Below are 9,323 nucleotides of genomic sequence, written 5' to 3' on the forward strand. Positions count from 1 at the left end.
AAACCCTTAGGGACTATGGTTATAAATTGACCAAAGTCCCTCTCCTACGTGATAATGAGAGTGCAATCCGCATGACGGATAATCCCGTTGAGCATAGCCGCACTAAGCACATAGCCATTCGGTATCACTTTTTGAGGGATCACCAACAAAGGGGGGACATCGAGATTGCTTATGTTAGCACCAAAGAACAATTAGCCGATATCTTTACCAAGCCACTAGATGAGAAAACCTTTACCAAACTTAGGCATGAGCTAAACATTCTTGATTCTCATAATTTTGATTGATACCTTGCACACATAGCTCATTTATATACCTTTGATCATATCTCTTCATTTGCTATGACTAATGTGGTCTTCAAGTGTATTTTATGCTAAGTCATAGATTGAAAGGGAAATGGAGTTCTTCGGCGAAGACAAGGCTTCCACTCCACTCCATCAAATTATTTATCCTTCGCCGTCACTCCACACCGCCCGCCACTTTGGTATAATCTTCACTCATATATTGTTTGCCAAAGGGAGAGAAAAGTAATGAAGGGCTCTAAAGACTCTGTTTTTGGCGATTAATGCCAAAGGGGGAGAGAGTATTAGCCTAAAGCAAAAGGACCGCACCACCACGCTAATTTCAAAATTTTTCAAAACAAAGCTTAAGTTGTTCTTCAATTGGTATCTTTGAAATTAGTTTTCCTCTAAAAAATTCTATCTCATTGGTATATATATTTTAAAGGAGGAGTTTTTCAAAATGGGCATCTAAAATATTTGATCTTCTTTCAAATAGAAAAACCCTCTTGAACACTAAGAGGAGAATTTCATCTAGGCGGAGCTTTGTTTTAGTCAAAGGAAAAGCATTTGAAACAGGGGAAGAAATTTCAAATCTTGAAAATGCTTCTCGAAATCTTATTCATATACCTTTGACTATTTGCAAAAGACTTTGAAAAGAATTTCCAAAACATTTGCAAAATCAAAACATGTGGTGCAAGCGTGGTCCAAATTGTTAAAATGAAGAAAGCAATCCATGCATATCTTATAAAATGTAAATTGGTTTAATTCCATGCAACCTTTGCACTTACCTTATGCAAACTAGTTCAATTCTGCACTTTTATTTGCTTTGGTTTGTGTTGGCATCAATCACCAAAAAGTGGGAGATTGAAAGGGAAATAAGGTCAAACCTTTTCCTAAATGATTTTGGTGGTTGAATTGCCCAACACAAATAATTGGACTAACTAATTTGCTCTAGATTATAAGTTCTACAAGTGCCAAAGGTTCAACACAAACCAATAAAAAGTCCAAGATAGGGTTCAAAAGAAAGGAGCAAAAGAAAACCAAAGGCTGCCCTGGTCTGGCGCACCGGACTGTCCGGTGTGCCACCGGATAGTGTCCGATGCACCAGGGTAGATCAACTCGAACTTGCCACCTTCGGGTTTCTGGAAATGCCACTCCGCTATAATTCACCGGAATGTTCGGTGTGCCATGCGGAGTAACGACTACAACACCAACAGTCGTCTGCAAAAGTGAACAGTGAAGCTACAGTGCGCGGACAACGCGCGCAGAGTCAGAGCAGGCGCCAGAAGGCGCACTGGACAGTGAACAGTGACTGTCCGGTGCACCACCAGACTGTCCGGTGGCCCCACATGTCAGAGCTCCAACGGTCGAACCCTAACGGTTGGGTAACGTGGCTGGCGCACCGGACTGTCCGGTGCACCCGTCGACATCAGCCTTCCCCAACGGCCATTTTGGTGGGTGGGGCTATAAATACCCCCCAACCACCACACTTCAAGGCATCCAAGTTTTCAGCCAACACATTCAATACAAGAGCTAGTGCATTCAATACAAGACACAATTAGAGTGAATCAAAATCTCTCCAAGTCCCAATTCCACTCAAAGCAATAGTGACTACAAGAGAGAGTTTTGTCCGTGTTCTTTGAGCTCTTGCGCTTGGATCGCTTTTCTTCTTCCCCATTTCTTGTTCTCAAGACCTTTGTAATCAAAGCAAGAGACACCAATTGTGTGGTGGTCCTTGTGGGGACTAAGTGTTCCAATTGATTGAGAAGAAAAGCTCACTCGGTCTAAGTGACCGTTTGAGAGAGGGAAAGGGTTGAAAGAGACCCGATCTTTGTGACCACATCAATGGGGAGTAGGTTTGCAAGAACCGAACCTCGGTAAAACAAATCACCATGTCACACTCTTCATTTGCTTGTGATTTGTTTTCGCCCTCTCTTTCGGACTCGACTTTATTTCTAACACTAACCCCGGTTTGTAGATTGTGCTTAAAGTTTGTTAATTTCAGATTTGCCTATTCACCCCCCCTCTAGGCGACTTTCATCCACACACTAGGTTTTAGGGTTTTCATGTGAGGTTGTGAAAAGCTCTTTATGCGAGGAAAAATATTTCATAAGTAAACATGTCAGTCATGTCAGCTAGATCAAGTGGATATTGTGAATTATGAACTTTGAGTCTGTGAACTTGTGATCTTTATGAACTTGTTATACTGTGAACTTGTTATATTGTGAACTTGTGATCTTTGTAAACTTTTTATATTATAAATTTGTGATCCTTGTGAACTTGTTATATTGCGAACTTGTTATATCATGAATTGTGAACTTGTGGTCTTTGTGATCTTTTGTCAACTTTGTTGTATTATGAAGTTTGATATGTTTATCGATCGTATTTTAGATTTCGACCGTTACCGGTGTATTTTCCGCACCAAACTTTCGTTTCCGATGTTTCCGAAATACCGATATCGTTTCCGTTTCCGGAGTTACCGTTTTCGATTTTGTTTCCGATAAAAAATATGAAAACGGTAATGATTTTAGTGTTTACCGACCGTTTCATCCCTACAGGTACGTCAACCGTGACGTGACTAGGGATGACAACGATATATACTTATTCGGTAGTACCATTCCATATTCATATCTATTAAAAAAATTATATCCATCACCCCATATATGCTTGCAGATATAAAATCTTATGCATACCCGTAACCGTGCGAGTAATTTTTTCCGTCGGGTAAGTCGTACCCACTAGGAAAAGTCTTAAATTCCAATATATCAATCACGCAAAATATTAAATAAATATACAAAAACAAGTTCAACTTTACATATAACAAATCATATGATTAAATAACTTAGTCGCTAGATAAATGATAGTTAGAGAAGTGTTTTATTTTAGCTAAGATGAGCTCTATTAGATGGTTATAATAGCATTGATATAAATATATTTTATCCATGAGTATACGAGTATGAACAGTACTAACCCATATATATGACGGATAGAAGTTTTTGCTCGTTAATATACTCGCGGATAGAAAAAATCATGTCGTACACGTCTCCATTCGTGGCTTGGTGCCCGCTGCCGCGGCGGCGCCGCAGATACGGGGAAAGAAAACGAAAAGGCCCAGCACGTGCGACGCACGCCGGCCCATTTAAAAACGAGCCAGGCCCACCGCGCAGCGCAAGAGTGAGACGGATCGCACGAAACGAAACCAAACCCTACCGGTCGCACGGAGCCACGCACGGAGCACGTCCGTCCCCCGACCCGAGGAAGCGAGGAAGAGGAACGGGTCGAGCCGCGCCCCGCCTCCGTCGGAACCCTTTATAACCGCCTCCCCCAAACCCTCCCTTCCTTCCTTTCCCCGCTCTTCTCCCACACAAACGCCACCGCCGCATCGAATCCGAGACGCCGATCTCGGATTCGCCGTCACCACACGCTGCCCTCGTCGCGCTCTCCCGCCGCCGCCGCTCGTCTCGTCAGGTAACGGCCGGCGTTCCCCCAGATCTGTCTCTCCTCTCTTGCTGCCCGTGAGCTGTGTTTCGCATGGTCCTGTCGCCCGCCTGCCCGCTCGCCCCCTCCCCGCCGCTCGATCTGGCCGCGGTATTCGTTCTGTGGGCGCCCTGATCTGCCCGCCTGCGTCGCGGTCGGATCTAGGCCGGTTCGGGCGAGGAGCCGGTTGTTCCCAACGTGGAGGCGCGACGAAGGTCGCGGTTTGCTATGCCTGGGCGTGTGGGAGAGACGTTTCTCGGTCGAATTTTGTTGTTGCCCTACTCTAATCAGCACGGGTTCGCAGGATTGTGTCTTTTTCTTCTGTTTTTGGGTGATCGGTAAGTTTCGGCTCCGCAACATATCCTTGTACGTGCTTCGAGCCTCTCATTCCACCAGATGTGCGTGCTTGTGGTACTGTTTGTTTGTTGCTGGTGCTGAGAAAGTTAGGGGCATCAAATGACCAAGGCATTTCGGTTATTGTGTGCTTAACTGCGCGTGGTGTCGTCTCTGTTCTGCGATTGTCAATCTTGTCCATTAAGTTGTGGAATCATTGTTCCGTCCTTCAGGTCACCCTGTTTGGTTGGTTGGTATGTCATGGCTTTCCATCCATATGTAATGGGAGTTGTATATGTTTCCAGTTAGCCTTTTTTTTGGTGGCTTGTACTTGCGCTGGGCTCAGTCTTTTAGTTATGCACCACTTTATAAGTACTAGTGCATTTTAGGGACCCCTATATCTAAGGCTGTCTCCAGCAACATCCTCTATATCCATCCTCTATATCCGTCCTTTACAGTCTCCTCTACAAGATTTTATCCTCTATATTTCCTTCCTCTCCAACAATGTCCTCTAAATCACGTCCTCTATACGTAAATACCTATATTAGAGACATTTTTTATTTTTTATTTTTATACATACGTATTTGTCATACTCTTAAATGTATTGTAAATGTTTTAGTTTTGCTAAACCGGTTATTTAAAGTATTCAAGTGGATAGAGGACCGTTTAGAGAAACTCTATATATAGAGAATCCAGCAGCGTTCTCTAAATTTAGAGGACCGTTTAGAGGACGCTGTTGGAGAGCATAGAGAACCGTTTGGTCCTCTATATTTAGAGTACATGAGGCTTTAGAGGTTCTTGCTGGAGCCAGCCTAACAGTATGCATTAGTAGTTAATTGAAGAATTGGGCTTGATCTTAATTTTCAGTCGTGCCATTTTTTGCTGTAGTGCTGTGCTGGAAATGTTACGATCATGGTTATTAAAGTGGTAAAATGTTAAAATGTTATGAACCAACTTTTCAACGTTTAAACGTTTAAACGAACGTTGAAACGTCTTTTCAGACTAACATAAAACATGATATACTCTTTTAACCTCTTTTCCGGAAGGTAGATGAGACACATATACAAGTTTCAATGGGAATATTCAAACAGGTAAAAGAAGAAACGAAAAGAAAACCATGTGTGGCTTCTTCAGAAGGAACCCAGTAAAAACAGTGTGCTTGAAGCAATAGCACGCAGACACACTCTCAACATTATATTTGAGCATCAGACCAAAATCACTACAGCAGAAACTGCAGCTTCATGGTTGCAATCAAGGGCACTGGGCACGCCACAAACTTTTAATCTAAATGAAAAAAAATATGAAGAATCTTATAACCAAAAAAAACTACCAGTTAGCAACCCAATGAGCCTATGCACAAAACCGAAGGCGCCCTTCAGAAGCCGGATAAACAGTAGTGCACCTCAAGCTCATCCCATGGAGACTTTAGCAGCACCACTCAAGCCCAAATCGTTGTGCATGCACAGCTCAGAAAGACAAGCGAGCAGGATGGACGATTCTACTGTAGCATGATTAAAAACAGCATCAGCACTTCAGCTTCAGCAGCATTTGTCAATATTGCATATGCATGGTGGCTGGCGCACTGGCTGGCTGCGTAGTGCACCGTGTTTTGGATACGAACAGCAGCAGAATACGAACAGCGGTTGGGCCTGCCGACCTGGTCGGTTGCGCACTGGCGGCTCGCTGGAGCAGGCGCACTGCGCACTGACCGGAGGAGGGAGGAGGGGGGAGGGGGGACCAGAGGAGGGAGGAGGGGGGGGGCGTACCTGGAGGGCGGACCGGCGGAGGATGGCCGACGGCGGCAGTGTCTGGCTCTGGCGGCTCCGCGGCTGTGCGTCTGGCAGTTTGGCGGCTGGAGCAAGCTTGCTGGTTAAAGGCCCATTAAGGCCCAACAACTCATAGACGCACAGAACGTCCGTAGAACGGGTAAAACGTCCGTAGAACGCGCGTTCCGACGTTTAAACGTCGCTTAAACGTCCAAAACGGACGTTCTATGCAGTTTTTTTAAAACGTACGGACACTTTAACTCTTAATCACGTTTTAGCGCTTAAACGACGCTTAATCGTCGTTTAAACGACGCTTTAATAACCATGGTTACGATCCAGTGTGGAGTCTGTGACTTAAAGTGAATGGTTACTTGAAATTGCTGTGATTCTGTCTTTCTCTAGCTTGAATATAACATGGTCACTTGTGGTGTGATATATATCTTCAAAGTTTGTTTTGTGCTCCTGTTTGCTATTGGTGTTCTGTTTACCATGTGCTTCTTTGTGGCCATCATTACTATTGTGTTGACTTTTTGATTTATTGGTTACCTTCTACATTACAGCCATGGCAGGATTGGCACCAGAAGGGTCGCAATTTGATGACAAGCAGTATGACAAGAAAATGCAGGAGATATTGTAAGTTCTCTTCCTTAAATTTATTAATCACTTCGATGCTATTTTTAGTTCTTCACTTGTCATGTAGCTTTTGATTTTCTTAAACTTGTGTACCCTGCTTGCAATGTACAGAACTGAAGACTTCTTCACTTCATATGATGATGTTTGTGAAAGTTTTGACAGCATGGGACTGCAAGAGAACCTTCTGAGAGGCATCTATGCCTATGGTATATAAAAATCTTAATAACTTCCCAGTATTCCTTTATTTAGGGAGGTTTTGATCTGTCCTACAATTACATTATTTGATTTGCGTTTGCCTTCAGGTTTTGAGAAGCCATCGGCTATTCAGCAAAGGGGAATAGTTCCCTTCTGCAAGGGGCTTGACGTGATTCAGCAAGCTCAGTCTGGAACTGGAAAAACAGCTACCTTCTGTTCTGGAATCTTGCAGCAACTTGATTATGGATTGGTTGAATGCCAGGCATTGGTTCTTGCTCCAACCCGTGAGCTTGCTCAGCAAATTGAGAAGGTTATGCGTGCTCTTGGGGACTATTTGGGTGTCAAAGTGCATGCCTGTGTTGGTGGAACATCTGTTCGTGAGGACCAAAGGATTCTTGCCAGTGGTGTGCATGTTGTTGTGGGCACACCAGGACGTGTGTTTGATATGTTGCGCAGGCAGTCTCTCCGTCCCGACAACATCAAGATGTTTGTGTTGGATGAGGCTGATGAGATGCTCTCCCGTGGATTCAAGGATCAGGTTTATTTCTTACCCCTTATGCTACCACTTCCAGTGCTAATCACCCATGCATGTGTGATTGTTCTTGCCTCTCATGCTGTAACTTTAAGTATTGTACTAATTGTATCAATTATTGTGTGTTTTTAAGTTCTGTGACATGATATTGTTTTTAGGTTTTACACATGAGGGCCTAAACCTGATGTGTCCTGATTTATCACAAAGTTAAATTGATAAATTTGGATTAAACATATATGATTCTTGAATTGCTGCAACATCCTTCAAAAAATGATGTGCCTTCTTTCAACTGATCCAAATGGTTAGAGCTGTCTCACTGAGTCACTTACATCGGTTTATTCCTTCCTAGACCCCCCACACATGGCAGCCTCTGGCATTGGGTCTCCCTTTTTTCCCACTGATCCGTGTTTGGTATTTGGTGATTAAGTGATATGCATAGGTCAAATTTAGTATTGGAATGCATATAAAGCTAATTTAGTTTCATGGTGAAACTTGCTGATATGGTCTTCTAATGTTTCCCGAACCAGCTTAGAAATTTGAACTGTTCTTTTCTGCAATTATTATCACGGAAGATATCTTTTAATAGCTTATAAGTTGCTTGGCTCCAACTGTGACATGTGCCCTTTGCAGATCTATGATATCTTCCAGCTTCTTCCATCCAAGATTCAGGTCGGTGTCTTCTCAGCTACCATGCCCCCTGAGGCCCTTGAGATCACGCGCAAGTTCATGAACAAACCTGTGAGGATTCTCGTCAAGAGAGATGAGCTCACCCTTGAGGGTATCAAGCAATTCTATGTCAATATCGACAAGGAAGATTGGAAGCTCGACACTCTGTGTGACCTGTATGAGACCCTGGCAATCACCCAGAGTGTCATCTTTGTGAACACACGCCGCAAGGTGGACTGGCTCACGGACAAGATGAGGAGCAGGGACCACACCGTGTCAGCTACACACGGTGATATGGACCAGAACACCAGGGACATCATCATGAGGGAGTTCAGGTCCGGGTCCTCTCGTGTGCTCATCACCACCGACCTGCTCGCCCGTGGTATCGACGTCCAGCAGGTCTCACTTGTCATCAACTACGACCTGCCGACCCAGCCAGAGAACTACCTCCACCGCATCGGCCGTAGTGGTCGGTTTGGAAGGAAGGGTGTTGCCATCAACTTCGTCACCCGCGACGACGAGCGAATGCTGTTTGACATCCAGAGGTTCTACAACGTGACCGTTGAGGAGCTGCCGGCCAATGTCGCCGACCTTCTCTAGATAGTATGGCTGCTAAGGTTTCTGGATAAAGGAGTTTGTTTTTGTTAAAATACGCCAACTTTTCTCTGCTTTGGATGAGTGGTAAGGTCCGGGGTCTGTTCGTATTGTGGCGAAGGATGGGTTTTAAGTTTATTTTGTCGTATGCAACGTTTCGGAATTTTTGTAGCGAGTAGGCTACGTGCCGCTCCTGGGCTAGCTGGGTGCTGAGACACTACTGAAGTATTTTTACCTTAGCTGTTGGGCTTATGATTCGTGCAGGTGTGTATGTTCTGTACGGGTTCCGGAGCGATGTTCTTTTTGTCTTTTTGCCCATCCTCACACCCGCGACCGAGCCTGCATGTTGTAGGTGTCGAAGGATGGCAAGGAAGATCCCTTAAGCCAGCGACGATACGAGGCGAATTTGTGGCCGAAAGGACGTAGTGAGAAACCAGACGACTCTGTCGGTCGCGACACTTTGGCTGCTCCTGCTCGCTAGTACAAGGCGGTGCCACCGCGGCCACATGTGAAACTCACCGCGCGGAGTTCGACGTGCGTGCAACGAGTGATTTGCCTGCTGCCGTACAGGCTCCTACCCAGTGCTCAATCCCTGGCTGCTAGCCTGCTATAGTAGCAGGGGATCCTTGGCTGGCAAGCAACTAATCAACCAAAGCAAGCACGCTTCTGTTCAACCTTCAGCCTTGGCTTTCAAAGTGAGACTGAAGGAGGATATGACATGCACCAAAAGAGGGCCCAAAAAGAACCGGGCTTAATTTGGTTTATTTAAAAGAATTTATTTTATACAAAATCTATCACATATCTTGTATTTTTTTTTGAGTTTGAACCTAAGGTGATAGGGTCATAGAC

The 9,323-nt window shown here is 44.5% G+C and overlaps 1 protein-coding gene across 1 annotated transcript; it reads left to right on the forward strand.

Annotated features, from left to right (window-relative positions):
* The first annotated feature begins 3,535 nt into the window (after positions 1 to 3,535).
* On the forward strand, positions 3,536 to 8,856 carry LOC100284697 (uncharacterized). Its single transcript, NM_001157592.2, has 5 exons — positions 3,536 to 3,746; positions 6,415 to 6,487; positions 6,599 to 6,693; positions 6,790 to 7,220; positions 7,845 to 8,856. Exons 2-5 carry the CDS (start codon positions 6,417 to 6,419, stop codon positions 8,478 to 8,480), a joined length of 1,233 nt encoding a protein of 410 aa, NP_001151064.1. The 5' UTR covers positions 3,536 to 3,746; positions 6,415 to 6,416; the 3' UTR covers positions 8,481 to 8,856.
* Positions 8,857 to 9,323: the final 467 nt, after the last annotated feature.

The sequence above is a fragment of the Zea mays genome, chromosome 5, assembly GCF_902167145.1.
Source record: "Zea mays cultivar B73 chromosome 5, Zm-B73-REFERENCE-NAM-5.0, whole genome shotgun sequence".
Taxonomy (NCBI): Eukaryota; Viridiplantae; Streptophyta; class Magnoliopsida; order Poales; family Poaceae; genus Zea; species Zea mays.